A 20,523-nucleotide genomic window follows, 5' to 3' on the forward strand; every position below is an offset into this window, starting at 1 on the left:
AGCTATTAATAGCTCCTCGTCCTGCAAAATGCACAATAATGTCAAGTAGCTATCAATTGAGCACTCACTAGAAACAAGTAACATTGGACGCGCTTAACTGTTAAAAAGATGTAAAAATTATTGGACTATACATCGGAATTCAATACTTCAATACACTATAAATTTATGCACGCAAAAATAAAAATAACTGTTTCTGAAAATAGCCTAATAGGTCCCAACAGGTGGAACAGACGTGATGAAAGGTTAGTAAAATTCATAACTATTAGAATAACATCACTAAAACACGTATTAGAGCATCATCTAACAACTATTATAAAACCTATAACTTTGTAAAAACCCAAAGAACCCGCGTTTTTTAATGTCGAAATTAAAGTAAAATTAAACAATAAAAACCATGCAAATTGCAAATTTATCTATCACATATTTATTTTTTAGATCATAATATCATCAAGGTAAAAACATTTACAGACAGCTTTAACCCAGGTTGCAGCAGCCACAGCACCAGGATCAGCACAAGCGTCAATGTCCTCAGTTCTGATATATGATGCGCGACCCGCGCGCGGCTTCAGCGTAGCCGTCTTCATCACCCCTGTATCAGCAACTTGCGTACACAGCGCCGTCACCGTCGTCATATGCGCCGTGGAGTTAAGCTGCATGACCCTTAGCACCGGGTACAACACATCCAACATGGTGCAATCTCCCTCCTGCGCTTTACCATAGCGCACAACAGCGCTCAGCGCACTTTCCAAACACGACGCCAAAACACTAACAGTAACTTCCTCACAGGACGTGTCCCCGGAGAGTTTAGCTTGTCCAGCAGCAGCTGTCAGACCAATAGTGTACAGTGCACCAGAGGTTCCACCCATGTGTTCCTCAACTATGTCAGACAACTGGGTTAGGAGGAGGGAGAAGGAGGAGTAGTCCAGATGAGGGGTCCTGGTTTGGAGCTGTTTTACAACTCCCGCCACAGTGGACCCACAGTCACCGTCACCAACCTGTCTGTCTAGTTCGTCTAGCTCACTTACTTTTGAGAGTAAGTCTGTGTAGATTGTGGAAAGGATTTTGTTGATCCTGTCGTTTAGTATTCCTGCTTTGGGGGTGTACGTTTTGGGTGCTTTTGGTATGCGATGTGGGACTTGGGGCAGTTTGACTTGATCGCAACCAGGTTTCCAGGCAGGTGCAGAAGTTGGGTAGTGCAGCATTTCCAGAAGTGTACCTTCCTTATCCAGTCTTATAACTGACAGTGAAATACCGTGCATACCAAGCGACGTCATGTAGACGCCGCAATAAAGCTGGTAACACGTTATATTCTGCAGCTCCATCCATTTCACCACCTCCTGACATGCCACGCCCATCTCCAGTTCTGAGGTACCGCCAAGGTTGTTCACAATAACTGCCACATCTTCCCCAGATTTGAGACCCATCCCTCTCTCATCAGAGAGATAGGCAAACAGCTTGTCGACGGTGGACTTGCAGCATATACTGCCACAACGTAACGCGCCAGGCTCCCCATGAATCCCAATACCAAATTCCATAGTACTTGGAGGGAGAGTAAAACTTGGTGCTTTGCCAGGTGGCACGCAGGGTGACACTGCTACTCCAGCTGTGCCCACATTCTTTGCAACAAGCTGAGCGACCCTGTATACCGCTTCTAAACTGTGTCCCTGGGCAGCACATGCGCCTGCTATCTTGTGAATGAAGAGCACTCCGCATAGACCACGTGGTCCAGCCAGTGTGTCTTGGTCGAGTAGAGTGGTGTCATCAGCACATATCACCATCTCAACCTTCCTCCCCATCTTCTTAGCCTTCTCAACAGCTATCCCAAAATTCAAACAATCCCCTGTGTAATTCTTAACGATAACCAGGCACCCAGCGTCTCCCGTCACCTCTAAAATCAGCTCCAACACTAGCGTGGACGAAGGAGAAGCGAAGACATTCCCCGCCACAGCTCCAGTCAACATACCAGCTCCCACATAACCACCGTGAGCAGGTTCATGTCCACTACCACCACCACAGATTAGGGAAACATTCCTGGGGTCGGGGCAAGTGTGGAGTACACAAGGGAGGTCACCAAGTTGTCGGATAGTGGGGTGGAGGGTGGTGAGGGTGGTGATGTTCTCCTGGATACTGGAGTTAGCGGAGTTGTAGAACTGGTGGTCTTGTCCTGAAGTGGTCTTGTGAGGTCGTTCTTGTGGGGTTGTCATATCTTGTGGGGTCAGGCTGTCAGAAACAAGGACGAAGAATCAGAGGTCTAGTAGGGGAGCTGTGGAGATCATCCCCATTCTTGCCGTCTACTACTGGGATTTTATAAATGCGGTACAAAATATCGAGGATTTCTGGTATAGATGGTGATGATCCCCGGGCTCCCCACACTTAGTAAGAATTCGACAATAATCATAAAATGGAAGGTGACTTGTTTTGTTTAGTAGCATCGAGTGTGAGGTCTATCAATTGTTGTTTGAGAATAACAAAGCAGATTTAGCAAAGATTGAGTCTATATGTTTAAATTTAGCCGACCAAAGCAAGAGGTATCAAATACTTTTAGGCTTGAAGTCGGAGAAGCATTGTATAAGATCGCTTACTCTAACGACTTAACGAGATAATTACATAACCGGTTATGTAATTGAATAATTACCTACGTAACCAAGTACACCCGTCATTTTAAGTGTACCGTTTATGTGGTTTAGAGTCGACAATTGTTCGTCGCACAGTTTAGTGCACTTTAAAACAGGATACTTCTGTAATTTCGTCATTTTTCGATCAAAACAAAGCAGTAAAACAAGCAATTTGCGTCAAATAACTAAAATTTTTTGTATATTATAACAAAGTATATGATTCAAATATATAGAACTGTACCTAGAGTGACGGCAGTTAAATGTTAGATTTGCCAGTGAAACAGATAATCCACCCACATGATTTGAACAAGAGCTGAGCTAATTTAATTACCGTCTATCTTGCTTGGTGATGGAATGCAGTGAAGCTCACTGATTATTAGACTACAGCAAAATACTTTGCTCTGCAGCACTGCTCACTAATTGACTGATTAACTAATCACTGTCCAGTGGAAGTCGTTTTTATGCACTGTGTTTACACATGTAATTCACAAAACGTTATCAATTATCCAATTACATAATACGCGGAGGAATTTAACGAAAGTCAAAAGTATGCACAAATTGCAAAGTATGCACAAATTGCAAATGACCAAAATTATGTGTCCATCGTGCGTGTGCTTAGGCATATCGTTAATTTATGTTTTGTTACAAACGTGAACAGAGGAAGTTTTCATAATATGTGAGGTATGCATGGCACAACAATGTTGCAAAATGTTCCATATGAAAAGAAACAGACAATATACAATGTACATTATATTGTGATCTATTACTGCGGCATGCAATATATAATGCTATCATGACATACCCTAAATAAAGCCTACTCACGTATGGTGAAGCAATTCAGATTTCGAAACATATTCGATCAAGTCATTAGTGATTACCCAGATAGAACCCTGGATTCCTGCTCCCAGATCCAATAACCTAGTCTTACTTAGTACGGTCATTATTAAATCATATTATTCGTAATTCGACTGCGGGAACCATCTTAGATCTGTTTATTGGGGTTTACAATAGGGCTGAGTGGTTCAAGCATCGCAATATTCACTATCACTTTTTTAAACTTTTAGCTTGTGGAATACGTGGAATTCTGTCCGGAGATCCTATGAAACGAAATAATGAGCTGGAATATATCATAGCTTTGCTCGTCAACAGTTGTTAGCAAAAAATAGCAAGAGATCTGAATATTAATCTGACAAGCTGATCTAACGTAATTATAACTAAGATGTAGTGTTATAACAAATGCGTAAAATAATCAATTAATTGCATAATTATCAACGTAACCGTACACTAATTCAAAAAATTGTGTAAAACTGTTTTCGTCGCAATCAAGTTATTTGACTCAAGATAGAGCAATGTCGTCAAATAACCTGTCACTTTACCAATAGTTTAGATTTAAATATCAAGCATCGCATCAATCGCATCTCTTTTTACGAAGACTATCAACTTCAAAATGAACAGTAATTTCACGTAGGCACAATAATAGTTCAACATATTATCATGATATCATTCACAAGATATAACAACTTAGATACGTAAGATAAAGAAAATAACTAAACCCTCAAGAAATGATTTAAAGTAATATCTTACTATATATAAAGCGAGACGATATATATATATATATCTGTGCCATTTTACTGACACCACGGCATCAACTTTAACGCGACTTTCCGCATAAACCGTAAAAGATATACAACTGGAACTTTTTTGGCTGGGTCAAATGCTTTAATGGCCTTCAAATCAGCATGAAAAAATAAAAAATTGGCCAAGGAATAATGATTTTAGAACCGAAAATTTGGACCCCCAAGTGGTGTCAAAAACGCCAATTAAATAGGTAATAATTATTTTAGTATTTTGAGTCTTGACACCGTTTAGGGTTATATTATACGGGTTCCTGCTAGTTGATATAACACAGCGACCAAACTTTATAGAATTATATAAACTCGGACCCAGGCCAGGCTGTGTTCATCACAATTAGCACTTAATTAGTAGGTACTAATTAGCACAATTAGCACTTAGCTTAAAACTACTAGAAGTTTCTTTCAGAATGGACACAATTGTTGAGTTTAAGGTGAAGATCATCTTTCAGTTTTACGATTAAAATCAAAGCAAAGCTGGAATTAACTGAATAACTTACTACTCAAGCCTAAATATTATAATACGTACTCACACTTTTTTACAGAAAATGTTAAATATAGCAGGCGAGTAATAACCAAAAGGTTTCAACCTGTTGACTAAATAAATTGTTATTACACGATAACTAACCGGGTATTATTTTTAACTAAAATCATGATAGGATTTCAAATCTGGAATGTGTTAGTATACAAATTTACCTGCACGGTATTATTACCGCTGGATCAAATACCTTAGATAAACCTACCTAAGAGATCTCTTTCTCGCGCAACACAATCTCAAAACCGTGTTACAAACATAAACCTACAATATTATCACTTCATGTATAGCCCACAACATCATAGAAATAAAAATGTTACAAAACATATTATAATATGCACGGTCTGGAATACGTATAAATTGCATATTATATCATATACTCAAAATTTTAAAATATTATGCAGCGGAGAAATCTACAGAATTCATCATCATCATCATCATCATCGGTCGCATAACGTGTATATAATTAATTAATTAATTGATCAGTTAATTAATAGTGTGATGTGTCTTCACTCGTTGTCGCCGGCGGAAGGGGCGGGAGAGGGTGTGGAAGAGGCGGCAGAGGACTTGTCAGGTTCGCACGGGGAGGATCTGAAGTTAATTATAATTAGATAATTAGATAATTAATTTGGAAAATCGATTGATTTTACCAGCTGTTCAAATTACATCCCGGTATATTCCGGTGATGTTTCCAGTTTTTATAGCTGAACAAGTGATGAGAAAATATGTGTCAATTATCAATATTTCTATCATTTTGTCCCAGTATTTACTTGTAGCAGTTCAAATTAGGTAAAAATTGCTATCGAACTTAAGAATACACTTCACGCGGCTAATGAACATTAAAAGATTAAACAATCACCCATTCAACTTGCCGCGCTTACGCTTTTCAGTAGTGTTTAGCACAGTATATGAAATCTTGATTATAGTAGTTCCTCAGAATATAAATATAATACAGGCACGGCTGTAGTCGGTACCCACGCCCATCTTGAGACACCAGTCTTACAACTCATTAAAACTTAACCCACCTAGATTTGGGAGATTTGATTTCGGGAAAGTCCGTGATTACCACCGTAACGTTGTTTACCGTTACATTTATCTTGGTGCCCCTGCGAGAATGTTAGAGTTAGAAGGGGTGTGTTAGGTGTTGGCTGGCTGCCAACTATCAGAGAGCTGTCGTATATTACGGATAATAATATAATATGCAAAGCTTTGACAGCCCTCCAAAACTCTGTAAATGTTGAGAGCTGCTGAGTTTTCGTGTTATATTGAGCTGTTACGACATGGAAAAAGCATTTTAAAGTCTTAAAGATTGTGCAATGTTTATCTAAGCGCAACAATTTGTACCGAACTCACTTTGAACGGTCGACGTTTTTTAACCGGCCAGGTCTTGTGAAATTGGTTGCACTTTGTCCGATAACGCTTCTCTGTTGGCGCAAGTGGCGCCGGCGCTGTTTCCGCAGCAACGCGTTGGTTTGCTTAGCAACTAGTTCTGCAGCCAGCGCTTGTATTTGCACTACTTGAGTCTGTGAGTTAGGAGGGGTTAATGATACGTAACGGAGGGAGTGCAGGACAACTCGCTTACATTACCAGATGTAGACAACGAGAAAACTTAAAACTTCTCTTTTACATGATCTAACAATTAACACATTATTATTTGTCTCAAACTTTTATGATTTGACAGCACAGACCGCAGAAGTCATAAAAAGCGTACTTTCCAAAATCAACTTTTTCAAAAAATGAGTAAGAGGACTTAACAACACCCAGTCCTTTTTAACATGTGATGTGGCACCTTGCAGGTGGTATTACCTGTGATGTGGCACGGGGTTTGCGCGTGCTGGTCCCTTTCCTCGTCTCGCACATTGCGCACTTGAACTCTTCCTCTATGTTCTTGTAAGTACACACGGAGCATTCCCAGCTTCCTACCAAGTCACCTGATCAGGTATATTACATTACTCGACACGTTAATTTGCTCTTTATCTTCGGTGAAAACATTTTGGTTTTGTTAAAAACGACCATATTATGGTAATAATATTAAAATCTAATCGGGACATGATTATAATATGTGTCCAGAACGCACCAAATTTGGCCAGGGAATACGAGAAATTTAACCACAACCATTTACTGGGAAACTTCGCAGTCAATTATCAAATAAAATTTAGGAGTCGCCAAAAGATTACTGCTGTTAATAACATAATTCCTCAGCACTTTCAATAATTAGAACTGCAGAGATCTACCAAGTGGATGAAGAGACACAAAAGAATTTAAATAATTATCACAGAATGTCATTAGAGTCATTAGTTACCAGGTGGTATACTAATGACACTAAGTGATAATTGACAAATTCTTTTGTTCCAGATCATTAGCCATTGTATCGTGATCTAGTAGGTTGTTATCGCGGCTCTTTAAGAAGAGCTAGAATAGTTTCAAAACCATAGGGCGTGGAAGCACCACCTTTAAAAGTTACTACAATTTTCTAGAACATATTAATGCCATTGTATTCAGTCAGTGACGAGACGGTTTCTGCTCTCTCGCTGGTCAAATAACGTTTCTAAAAGTAAAAGCTTCTAGAAGATTATTCTCACCGTTGCTGGAAGTAGCAGGGTTGTTTCCATTGCTGGAGTTGCCGTTGCTATGGTTACCTGCCTGGGACCGGCGGGTTTGTCTTGTGGGAACTATCTGTAAATTGTTAATTGAATAATTAATTATCAAAGAAAGGGGTGTACTTGTTAAATCAAAATGTAAAGTAGAACAACAATTGGTCTGATAAGTTCAGAGTTAAAATTAGATTCAATACAAGAATATATTATATATATTTAAATATTACACTATAATAATATGCAAGTCAAATCTTTACAGCACTTGATAGTACTCTGTAATGACTTGGTGGCAGTACTCAGAGTGATACTTATAATAATAAAGACATGCCGACATTCTATTTTTTTACCTCTGGTTCATTTTCAATAGGAGGGGGAGATTCCTTGTCTTCCACCATAACTCTACATTTTACATCTGCCTTCAAACGCTACAATAAAACCTGGTTAGAGTAATTCAGTACATTGCAAACATTGAATTGATGGTAAATCAAGTTAATGAGCAAATAAAGCAGGGAATTTCTGAAGAAACAATGGTTTGTAAAAGTGAAGTTTGTCAAATAAGTGCGCTGAGACGTGCCGAAAGAAAAAAATGACAACGTGAACCGTATCACACCAGCACACATGACAACTAGCGGACAAAGGAAACCGACACCTGACATGCGTTACAATAACCACAGCAAGGACTAATGCTCGCGCAAGTTGCACAGTAGCAGGGAAGCGATGAAAACCTAGAGAATGAAGAAAGGGTGATCAAACCTGCAACTAGACGCCCGCTCTCATCCTATTAATTAGTGTCTAAATTGTTGCGTAGTGAACAATCTGGTCAGGAGAAACCAGAGACAATACGGAATATCGCTGATAAGGTTGTTATCAACTTGGCGCTGGGTTTAATGAGCGGCTGCAAGGGGTGTAAGGTTGGGAGTTAGGGAGCTTTTGTTGTGTATTTATTTGGGCTCGGCTAGGATTTCCGGTTTTTCCAGATCATGATTGTTAGATTGTTAAACAAAAAATGAACACGGATGCGATATGTTATACTATAATACATGTAATATTTTACAGGTAAAAATTTACATAGATCACATTGAATAAGTTACATAATAATATATAATAATGATTTGTGATTTTCCATCGAACATGATAATTAAAAATAAATTTCTGGCGCATATATATTAACATCTGATTTAATAACTTTAATAATCAACCCCAACAATTCTAGACCCGCTAGAATAAGACTGCCCTTGAAAGCACTTCAAAGTGCTGACAGAAAATAAAGAGGAACAAAGCTGGAAAGTTGTTAGCTTAGGGAGTAATACGTATAAATAGTTTACATACTTGGGTGAATGGATTTATATTAGCGCTACCCTAGGAGAGGTGCATTACTTTGGCTTTCGTAGTAATGTGAATCAAATTAGACGAACTTTCCGGCAAAAGGCGCATCTTACTTACCCAAAACTAGCATTTACTGAACTGTACATTGAAATTAACCCTTGGATATTAATCTGTAAAATACACGGTATAACTTTCTGAACGTTGAGTAGCTGAAATATTTCGTTTATATCAACCACACTGTCCCATTCTGATGTGATGAAACTTAATCGTCAGTAGGTTCATATCTTCTTAATTTAGACCTTATTTCCTTGAGCTGTTCATTCTTTTTACCCAACATTTTCTTCATGTTGTTGTACTGAGTGGTCTCACTGAATTTCCTGTCCAGTTCCTCTTGAGTCTGAAACAAAGAGCATAGGTTAAAGGGCAAATTGGTGGATTAGGTTTGGCCACAATACGGCCACAATACGGCCACAATACAGCCACTATATGGCCACTAAAAAAGCCGTATAGTGGCTAAAACCCAAAAAACAATGTAGAGACAAGGGTGTTGTAAGAATTTAAGGGGTAACTAAGCAAAGCTTTGAGTGTATCATTAATCATGGGGCTGCAGCAATCATATAAGGGAGAATTAGTATCTAGACGAATCAAAGAATTCAGATTAATCAAGCTTCATAATTATGAACTCTGCTTGAACTTAAATAAGCTGGTAAGCAGATCAAAGAAATTGAGCATAGCAAATAATTATACCTGTTCTAGTTGGCTCTGAACTGCAAGTAGCTGATGTTTAGTGCTGACATAATCTCCTGGTACTGAACCTCCCGTCGAGGAACTGTTAATCGAACTTCTAGACAGTTCACCTTCCAGTCTCTCAATCTGGGGGGTTTGATGAAAGGTTAAATCCTGAGGATTGTGGAGGTTGTAATTATCGGGAGCATGAACACAGACAAAATTAACTGGTATTTAGCTTTATAATGTAGCGTTAGCATCATGTTATAGCGTGATAGTTATGCTATGCTGTGTATTTAGCACGTTGACAAATAAACAGAGGCCAACATATTTCAATCTGACAAGTAAATATAACCTAATAATTTAAAATATTTCTGCAGAAATTTTAACAAATTTGATTTAGAAAGGAATGTTTACCTGCCACTTAAATAGTATAACACCAAAATATTTGTCATAAGTTCTTAGTGTGATTGGTGGCCACAAAATCAGCATTGCTGATGACATGTAGCATAATATGGAAATTAACCAAGACAACGTAATGATAAATACCTCAGATTTGAGATTACTGATTTGAACACTTGGAGCCGCACCACTGGAAGTTATTTGACTTTTCAACATATTGACTTGTTCCTGCAGCGTCCCCTTCTCTTGCAAGGTATTACTGCAGTTCATTTCCACATTCTCAAGCCGGCTTCTAAGCTTGCTATTCTCCTCTTCCAGGCGACTGATTTCCAATTTTAACAAGGGCACTGGACCTGTAGACGTGGTGGTTAAAGTTTGAAATGTGTATTCAGTCGTAATAAGGTGTTAAAAACAAATTATGCATAAATGAGATGATAGTATGGCCAAATTTAATATCAGCACACTTGACAAGGTGACTAATTAAAAAATGAATGCACTCAGAAGATTAAAAAATGATCAGCCTCAATTAGATAAAATATAAATAAATTATGAGAAAAGACAATTTTTTGAGAAAAGACAATTTTATTATTTATCACCAGTTCAATACACAATCAATCAATAAATATATTGACCTGACTCCTCTAACGGTATAAGTTTTCCTTTAGACTCATTCCTCAGAGATGAAGATGATGTACAGTCTTCTAATTTGGCAACTGCGTCCAACAGAGCCTTGTTCTCAAGTTCTGAGGTATCAACATTTAACTTCAAATGCCATTTCTCTGCTTGCTTGAATAGTTGCCGCAAAAGAAGACAATTAGTGTGATTGCTATCAAGGAATTCTGATTCAACATCTGCTCTAACAACTTGATTTAGTTCCTGAAAAAGGGGTGGTCATGGTTTAAAAAGAGATGTTTCAATCAAATGTGAAGAAAGTTTTTAAAAGGAAGTGATCAAACACTGCATGCAACCTCCAAATGAGTTTTAAAAACTTAAACTTTTTCAAAGAATATAAATTATGATAAAACACTACCTCAAGTATTTCAATTATCTCGTCGCCAGTGTAGGTTTCTTCGGCAGACACTCTGCTTGAAAGTGTACTCTCGAAATTACCATCTACAGCTCTAAGTTTCTGAGCTCGGCGAAATTTAGAAAACTTCAAATAATTCAAAATGTTCTGATGGTGGTTGTCGTTAAGTTCCATTTTTAGCTATGGATGGGGCTTACTAGTTAGAATAGTATATAAAAAAGTTTGAGCGTGCATGCAAACACAACAAGTTTCAGCTGCCTCGAATCTGGTAAGGACTCTCCTTTCACTACCAGTTTAATAACTTGTCTTACCAGGAACCAATGTTTGACATGATGCAAGAAAAATCCAGATAATGAATGAAAATTGGCAGTACCCAATTATCTCTAGCAATTAATATAATTAATTGGTGGATCGTTGTATTTTTGTCCTAGTATTTTTTGGATGTTTCAGTCAGTTTGATTATGGCATATAGGACAACTTCTTTGGGTAAACAAGAAAAAGTCAGTTGTGGCATATATGACATAAAAGCAGTGTACACTAATACATGTAGATGTGCTGAAGGGTGCCTTTGGCCTTATAAAATCCTAAACGTTTTGGCAAGGCTCCTCCTCATTTTACCCTTTTTTTACCCTACTAAGTCACGATTCTCGGTTTCCCGATCATTCTGATGAGTCAATTACCGAGGAGATTTGACACAGAATCCTCAGCTCACTTCTTACAATATGTCAAATGCGCTGGGGTTTGAATTGGGAGCGGGAGTGTTAACCACTCGGCTACCATTACAATTCAATAAACAATACAATAAACTATCTTGTTTTGTGAACAGACAGAGCTTAATATTATTTGTATATAGGGTAAACTACAATTAAGATATGAAACCATTGGCAATTGGACAAATACATCGATGCGTGTATTATAATCCATTGATTAGCGGAAAACACATGTTTGTCCAAAAAGAAGCAACATCAAAATTGACTGTAAATTGGTGTCCTTCTTAATCAATATTTAAATGATTGAAAGCCCCTCGTAATTTGTAATCAAAAACTAAAATTTTGTTTTCCCTAATATTACTTGTTAACTTTCAAGCGCGAGGTATTTTGACAATTTACGCTACTATTTTGACAAACATTCACCCCAGCGAACGCCGCGGGCTTCATACGTCGCACAAAATGATTGAATTTCACTTTTAAAATCTCCTCAAGCTTCATGTTAAGTCAAATTACGTATGTTTAGTTTTAAAGTAATCTTGTTCTTTAGATAATTGTCTCAATAATCGAATATCGAAGAGTTCAATTCAATCCAAGGAAAATTGTTCAAACTATGAGTGATCATGAATAAAAAATGGATAATTTACACGTAAAATTTGCCTCAAAATTTGTTTTGAAAAATAACCATAACTCTGGCTATGATTTAAATTTTGAAAATTTAAAATGCTAGTGCCGCGCACAAAAATGTTCCGCGCATTTAAAACGTGTCGATAATGCGCCCAAACCAATGTCGCGTTGGATAATAAAGAATAAGCTGGTTGAATTCACAATTTTCATTTTTTGTTACAGTTTGTTGCTTTGTGTGGCAGCCATATTGGTTTTGTGCGTGCGCAACTATTGCGCGCTATCTACATATCTTACCGTTAAATGTACGTTTACAGATTTAATCGAGATCTTTGCGAGGCTTTCATAATTATGTAATATGTATGATATAGCTTGATATGCTGTTACTTCAAATTGCTGTAATTTCTATTTATATTGACTTAAGTCGAGTACAAAATGAAATTATTTGCTCTCTAATTTTAAGGATGACGACCTGCAACTGAAATTGAGTGATATTCGACTATTTCAATTTAGATTCGCTAGTCAACAAAATGGTTGCTCACTCCGAAATAACGACTTTCAAGTAATGGTATGTACCCTATTTTTTACAACAAGGCTCCCAGCATTATAGTAAAACATAGACAATATTTTAATATAAACTATAATTAATTTTTGACCGGGAACATTCAGCAGTTAACTTTGTCGTATTTTAAAACAAGTTACTTGGGCCCCGTTCGTAGAGAAGATAGATTTGCTGTGTTTTAAAACAAGTTACTCGTGCCCAGTTCGCAGAGAAGATAGATTTGCTGTATTTTAAAACAAGTTACCCGTGCCCAGTTCGCAGAGAAGATAGATTTGCTGTATTTCAAAACAAGTAACTCAAGCCCAGTTCGCAGAGAATATAGTTTTGCTGTATTTCAAAACAAGTAACTCGGGCCCAGTTCGCAGAGAAGATAGATATGCTGTATTTTAAAACAAGTTACTCGTGCCCAGTTTGCAGAGATTATAGATTTGCTGTCTTTTAAAACAAGTAACTCGTGCCCAGTTTGCAGAGAAGATAGATTTGCTGTATTTTAAAACAAGTAACTCGTGCCCAGTTTGCAGAGAAGATAGATTTGCTGTATTTTAAAACAAGTAACTCGGGCCCAGTTCGCAGAGAATATAGATTTGCTGTATTTCAAAACAAGTGACTCGTGCCCAGTTTGCAGAGAAGATAGATTTGCTGTATTTTAAAACAAGTAACTCGTGCCCAGTTCGCAGAGAAGATAGATTTGCTGTATTTCAAAACAAGTAACTCAAGCCCAGTTCGCAGAGAATATAGTTTTGCTGTATTTCAAAACAAGTAAACAGTTTGCAGAGAAGATAGATTTGCTGTATTTCAAAACAAGTTACTCGTGCCCAGTTCGCAGAGAATATAGATTTGCTGTATTTTAAAACAAGTTACCCGTGCCCAGTTCGCAGAGAAGATAGATATGCTGTATTTTAAAACAAGTGACTCGTGCCCAGTTCGCAGAGAAGATAGATTTGCTGTATTTTAAAACAAGTAACTCGTGCCCAGTTCGCAGAGAATATAGATTTGCTGTATTTCAAAACAAGTAACTCGGGCCCAGTTCGCTGAGAAGATAGATTTGCTGTATTTTAAAACAAGTTACCCGTGCCCAGTTCGCAGAGAAGATAGATTTGCTGTATTTTAAAACAAGTAACTCGTGCCCAGTTTGCAGAGAAGATAGATTTGCTGTATTTTAAAACAAGTTACCTCGTGCCCAGTTCGCAGAGAATATAGTTTTGCTGTATTTTAAAACAAGTGACTCGTGCCCAGTTCGCAGAGAAGATAGATTTGCTGTATTTTAAAACAAGTTACCCGTGCCCAGTTCGCAGAGAAGATAGATTTGCTGTATTTTAAAACAAGTGACTCGTGCCCAGTTCGCAGAGAAGATAGATTTGCTGTATTTTAAAACAAGTTACTCGTGCCCAGTTCGCAGAGAATATAGTTTTGCTGTATTTTAAAACAAGTGACTCGTGCCCAGTTCGCAGAGAAGATAGATTTGCTGTATTTTAAAACAAGTTACTCGTGCCCAGTTCGCAGAGAATATAGATTTGCTGTATTTCAAAACAAGTAACTCGGGCCCAGTTCGCAGAGAAGATAGATTTGCTGTATTTTAAAACAAGTTACTCGTGCCCAGTTCGCAGAGAAGATAGATTTGCTGTATTTTAAAACAAGTAACTCGTGCCCAGTTTGCAGAGAAGATAGATTTGCTGTATTTTAAAACAAGTTACTCGTGCCCAGTTCGCAGAGAAGATAGATTTGCTGTATTTTAAAACAAGTAACTCGTGCCCAGTTTGCAGAGAAGATAGATTTGCTGTATTTTAAAACAAGTTACCCGTGCCCAGTTCGCAGAGAAGATAGATATGCTGTATTTTAAAACAAGTGACTCGTGCCCAGTTTGCAGAGAAGATAGATTTGCTGTATTTTAAAACAAGTTACTCGTGCCCAGTTCGCAGAGAATATAGATTTGCTGTATTTTAAAACAAGTTACTCGTGCCCACTCCGAGAAGATAGATTTGCTGTATTTTAAAACAAGTTACTCGTGCCCAGTTCGTAGAGAAAATAGATTTACTGTAGTTGTCAGTTTACGGACAAATAAAGTCGAAAAGCATTTATCAAAATATGTTTTTGGCTGTCCCAAAATTTCGGATTCTTTTTCTGGAGTTTGGAATTGGCGGGAATTTTAAAACTCTCGTTGTGGTACCAAACCAATATTTTCAGCGCAGAGTTTTAGCGCGCGCCGAGAGCACACGCGTATTTTTGCATTGAAGTCGCGCGTTATTTGCACGTGCACTTCTACAGATTAAAATTAGGAGAGGGCCCTTACTGCTTACATTACTAAGTTGTTATGTAGTAATATTGTGAATTTGTCCGAAACTGGAAACAAATCTTGTAAAATTTTACGAATAGAAGTTATAGTATTACTTGACTGTAAAAATTTACTGAGTTTCGCTTCCATATTTCAGGATCCGACCGCTGATATTAAAATTGAAGAGTTAGATTTCATTGGAACATGGAATTACTGTAATGGAAAATAAAACAGGTCTTGCTGAGGATGAAGAAATGTTATGTGGGGAGAAAATGGGCTACTGGAAGTGGACCTTCTTAAACAAAGACGACTTTCACAAAATGTTTAAAAGATCACGGTCGCGGCATCGAACCCTGGACGCTTCCCCTGCCACGGTCAGACACTCGAGAATAGTACTAGTAGTGTGCGCTACTCGAGCTGTTGATATATGAGTTCTTCGGTGTTATTTATATAATTGTAATATGTAATGACTGACAGTGCGAGATATCTTTTTTTGTTTCTATTTGATGTGTTTAGTGTTTGTGTTGCATTCTAATATAAACCGCGTATTAGTTTCGTGTCAATTTTAATTTGATAAGTTTATCTTTAAACTGTATTTATTAGCAGTAATAGTTACATTTTGGTATTATACCTATATTTATTATTGTAATACTGTTGTATAATGCTGTTTCTTCCTCATTGTAGCTTACATATAGGATAGCATACTTTGCTCTGATCTTTAATCACAGTTGACAATACTTGATTAGGGTTAATGATTGTACGCGTTTGAAATCTTGATTTGATATCATTATAACCTTTACTAATGTTCAGATGAATGAATTTGATGTTTTATTTTTCCACGGCACTATTGAAAATCCTTTAAGGGATAGAATCGGCACTGTCAAATATCTTTAAAAGGTTCGTAAACGGAATTACAGTCGATCTCCTGACAAATTTATGTCGAAAATTTGTTTTAACACGCGCAGCAATATGAAGCCCGCGGCTTTCGCCGGGGTGACATTACTCATGCTAGTATAGTGCTTGTCATGGAGAAATTAAAGAGGCAGCACTTTTTTCAACCTATTTGCTTACTGGGCCACGCTCAGCCTGTCATTCCGCCTAATCTCTATTTTACACGTTTATGAACATGATAGCCTGAGGTCCCCAGGTAAGCTATTTGCATACGTGAGAGTAGCATTTTTTACGTGAAAGAACTTATATAAGCCACTATCAACTATCAACTATAGCGAGCCCATGTCGATCTATCCCATTTCAATTAACAGCCATTACTTTGATCATTGTACATTGATTTCTTGCTACACGTTGTATACCTCTCGTGCACGCGAAGCGTGCACGCCGGCCGGCCGGCCGGCGAGAGAGGCCCTTTTGCGGCCGTCGCGCGCGCTCAAAAGGGGTTACAGCGTGTGTCAATTGATTTCTTAACCCTAAACCTAGCCATAAACCTAATCCTGAAACTTGTAGCGCGATCCATTACTGCGCCGCGCCGCGCATTCAATAATGCAATTCTCGTGCAACCACATTCGTTAGATCGGCAAAATTTACGGGTCATACAACGACGTATGACAATAGTACCTGTACAGTCCATTAACAATGGAAAATTCTAAATTGCTTATACCCTACCTTGCGCGCATTTGTATGATCAGTCCTTTTTATAGTATGCATGAGGAGCTTGGCTTACATCTCTACTATAATTCAGAGAATTATTTATTCTGTATGCTGTACGACCGCCCACGTGCAAATTAGATGAAAAATAAGAAGTTGCATAATAACCATGGTAACGAGGATTTTTACACGCACGTGCACGTGCAATGATTGGCGAATTGCATTTTTATCGGTTTTGTTGATATTACGTTATGTTTAGTTCGCGCGTTCGAGCAACATTTTAATCGGCTGTATCTTTGGTGGGGATGAATACTTTTTGACACGATTAAAACTGACTGCCAAAGAATACTATTAGGTTCTTCCCTGTTACCACGGGTTTTCTAGTACAATATAATGGAGCAATTTACAGCCGATTTACCAAATGTGCCAAAGTCACGTGAAATTTTTGGGCGAGCGAATTAGTAAAAGCCCTACTGACTAGGCGAGCGCTACTTCATCATTCATAGCACTCACGCTTGAGACTTAATTGATGATGTTGTAGGTTTATAATATAACCTTGTCATACGTTGTATGACCCGCTGCGCACGTACCGGCTCCCCCTGTATCGTCAGGACGATAAAGGGGGTCACGACGATACAGGGGGTCACGACGATAAAGGGGGTCACAACTTGATAAAAATATAACCTACCAGGACGCGCGCTGAGTTGGACTCGTCGACGGTCCTGTAATATTTGGAACAAATATTTTACGAGTATCACCCGTTAATTGATGATGTCAATCCTTCGCAGCTCGGCGAGGCCCAGTGGTACATCTCGCCGATCTAGCGAGAAGCATTATTGGATGCGCCGCCCACTGTCCAGTAATCAGTAATGCATCGCGCTATACTAGCTACTACTCCAGTAGCAGGCAGGGGTTGAGTGTGCACTTCGCTGCATAGAGTTTTTTGCTACTGAATCGGGTTAAATAGGTCATTGGTAACTCAAATCACCGAGGGGCACATTTTGTATCGCTAGTCCCAGTCCTACAGGGCGAAATTTCTAAATTGCCCTCAGTCGCAAATTTGGGATTTTTGTATCTCGGCTTCTAAAAGACTTAGAGACTCGAATATTGGCTTAAAATAACCGCAATAGCCTTATTTATATACAAGTTATGAAGCAATATAAGGTCTCAAGTGCCTAGTTTTAAAGATATTCACGAAAAACTGTTTTTTTGCTCATTGCAGCCTGAATAACCGGATTATTTTTGTATCTCGAGCTATAACTGTCGTAGAAACTTCTCCGATACTGAAAAATATTCGCAATGAGCACATTTATATAAGACTTATGAATAATTATATGCTCTAAAATGCTTATTTGTAGAGATATTAGCAAAAATCGGTAATTTTGGCTACACCAATACAAATTTGGTAATTCGTTTTGTCTTTTTGTTGCAAATTTTCACGTTACAATTTTCAAGATGCGGTTTGTGGCTATCGATAGGGCTTTATATGCTATTGTATGGTTTTGATACAATCCTTCAGCACCTGACATAGGCAATAGGGGTCACAAACCCTGAAATGTCAGGAACTGGGTGCAGTGGCCGAAATAAATATTTGATAATTACTTGAACTCTTGACTCACATACATCTTTTTAACGGTTAGTTAGACATCTTAAACCAGTATTGAACATTGTGTAAAACTTCTGATCCATTTGTAGCTCAGGTGATGTGCCCCAGAACCTCACGCCTGAGTGACAGTGGGCCTTATCGATCATGAGCCGCAAATCACAATGACTTTGGGCCTCAGAGACAAGGGCATTCGTACTCTTGGCTTAAATTGGCTCTTCGTTAGTATCATCAATCAGGTTTATAACTTCTATAGAAGTTAGATATAGATATATCTATATCTATATCAGATGATATAGATATCACCTGCCTGTCCAGTGTCCACCTGTCTCTTTGAGATTCATTATTACTTCAAGTTCAGTCATTTCGCTTCTGTTTAACTGTAGGCTTAATAAGGGACTACAGTCCAGCAATATCTCTAGATTTAACAATATCTGGTTTCGCTACTAATTGTGTTCAGCAAGCAAGTTTGTAAGTTTCAGTCCTACTGTCCCAAAATATTGGCCCCCAGATCACTGGTAATGCTGGAGTACTGGTAATGCACATTGCACATAGTAATGCTGATATTTTGCTTAACATAGCCTCTTTTTTAAGTTCCTTTTTCAGCAGTCTTCCCTATCATACTGGCATAAAAACAGATTCACCTCCTTTATCTCTAAATATAATCTTGAACCTGGTCTCTACAGGTTATCGAATGTCCACCAACCTCGTGCCCCAATTATTGTCAGCCCCAGGACCTCTGGCACCTGCAACTTTGGGTCCCAGAACTTCGGGCCCAACGATACCTGTCCCTCAGTGACTCTGTGCCCCACATAATTCTAATTTATGACTCAATGTAAGTTGTAAATGCTGAGATGGACATTCGATAACCTGTAGAGCCCAGGTTCAAGATTAAATTTAGAGATAAAGGCCAGTATGATAGGGAAGACTGCTGAAAAAGGAACTTAAAAAAGAGCTATGTTAAGCAAAAAATCAGCATTACCATGTGCATTACCAGTTCTGTACTCCAGCATAACCAGTGCTCTGGAGGCCAATATTTTGGGGCATTAGGACTGAAAACTAACAAACTTGCTTGCTGAACACCTTTACCTTAAAAGTAGCGAAACCAGATATTGCTAAATCTAGAGATATTGCTGGACTGAAGTCCCTCATTACACCTGTACAGTTGAACAGAAGCGAAATGACTGAACTTGAAGTAATAATGAATCTCAAAGAGACAGGTGGACACTGGACAGGCAGATAATATAGAAGTTATAAACCTGATTGATGATACTAACGAAGAGCCAATTTAAGCCAAGAGTACGAATGCCCTTGTCTCTGAGGCCCAAAGTCATTGTGATTTGCGGCTTATGATCGATAAGGCCCACTGTCACTCAGGCGTGAGGTTCTGGGGCACATCACCTGAGCTACAAATGGATCAGAAGTTTTACTCAACGTTCAATACTGGTTTAAGATGTCCAACTAACCGTTAAAAAGATGTATGTGAGTCAAGAGTTCAAGTAATTATCAAATATTTATCTCTGCCACCGCACCCAGTTCCTGACATTTCAGGGTTTGTGACCCCTATTGCCTATGTCAGGTGCTGAAGGATTGTATCAAAACCATACAATAGCATATAAAGCCCTATCGATAGCCACAAACCGCATCTTGAAAATTGTAACGTGAAAATTTGCAACAAAAAGACAAAACGAATTACCAAATTTGTATTGGTGTAGCCAAAATTACCGATTTTTGCTAATATCTCTACAAATAAGCATTTTAGAGCATATAATGATTCATAAGTCTTATATAAATGTGCTCATTGCGAATATTTTTCAGTATCGGAGAAGTTTCTACGACATTTATAGCTCGAGATACAAAAATAATCCGGTTATTCAGGCTGCAATGAGCAAAAAAACAGTTTTTCGTGAATATCTTTAAAACTAGGCACTTGAGACCTTATATTGCTTCATAACTTGTATATAAATAAGGCTATTGCGGTTATTTTAAGCCAATATTCGAGTCTCTAAGTCTTTTAGAAGCCGAGATACAAAAATCCCAAATTTGCGACTGAGGGCAATTTAGAAATTTCGCCCTGTAGGACTGGGACTAGCGATACAAAATGTGCCCCTCGGTGATTTGAGTTACCAATGACCTATTTAACCCGATTCAGTAGCAAAAAACTCTATGCAGCGAAGTGCACACTCAACCCCTGCCTGCTACTGGAGTATACAACCTGAGACACGTTGCCATGTGTAACATAACCCCTTTTCGCGTGCACTTCGGAGAAATTCAAACGAGTATCATCCATCAAG

General features: G+C 38.3%; 3 protein-coding genes and 1 long non-coding RNA gene across 4 annotated transcripts; 1 reads left to right on the plus strand and 3 right to left on the minus strand.

The window, feature by feature from the left end:
- Positions 1–95: 95 nt before the first annotated feature.
- LOC134820378 (triokinase/FMN cyclase-like) lies at positions 96–2,216 on the minus strand. The gene has a single exon (XM_063830746.1). It carries the CDS (start codon positions 2,202–2,204, stop codon positions 432–434), a length of 1,773 nt encoding a protein of 590 aa, XP_063686816.1. The 5' UTR covers positions 2,205–2,216; the 3' UTR covers positions 96–431.
- Positions 2,217–4,516: 2,300 nt separating this feature from the next.
- LOC134820987 (YY1-associated factor 2-like) lies at positions 4,517–7,810 on the minus strand. The gene is made up of 6 exons (XM_063831652.1): positions 7,726–7,810; positions 7,364–7,457; positions 6,588–6,712; positions 6,135–6,304; positions 5,807–5,887; positions 4,517–5,372 (listed from the first exon to the last, which is right to left on the minus strand). Exons 1-6 carry the CDS (start codon positions 7,771–7,773, stop codon positions 5,291–5,293), a joined length of 600 nt encoding a protein of 199 aa, XP_063687722.1. The 5' UTR covers positions 7,774–7,810; the 3' UTR covers positions 4,517–5,290.
- Positions 7,811–8,386: 576 nt separating this feature from the next.
- On the minus strand, positions 8,387–11,190 carry LOC134820391 (leucine zipper transcription factor-like protein 1). Its single transcript, XM_063830762.1, has 5 exons — positions 10,863–11,190; positions 10,465–10,708; positions 9,980–10,185; positions 9,452–9,577; positions 8,387–9,101 (listed from the first exon to the last, which is right to left on the minus strand). Exons 1-5 carry the CDS (start codon positions 11,031–11,033, stop codon positions 8,967–8,969), a joined length of 882 nt encoding a protein of 293 aa, XP_063686832.1. The 5' UTR covers positions 11,034–11,190; the 3' UTR covers positions 8,387–8,966.
- An 827-nt stretch (positions 11,191–12,017) lies between these two features.
- On the plus strand, positions 12,018–15,843 carry LOC134820795 (uncharacterized). Its single transcript, XR_010160922.1, has 2 exons — positions 12,018–12,758; positions 15,182–15,843. It is a non-coding gene; the product is annotated as an uncharacterized LOC134820795 (long non-coding RNA).
- The last annotated feature ends 4,680 nt before the right edge of the window (positions 15,844–20,523 follow it).

Source organism: Bolinopsis microptera, chromosome 9 (assembly GCF_026151205.1).
Source record: "Bolinopsis microptera isolate Bmic1 chromosome 9, MBARI_Bmic_1.0, whole genome shotgun sequence".
Lineage (NCBI taxonomy): Eukaryota > Metazoa > Ctenophora > Tentaculata > Lobata > Bolinopsidae > Bolinopsis > Bolinopsis microptera.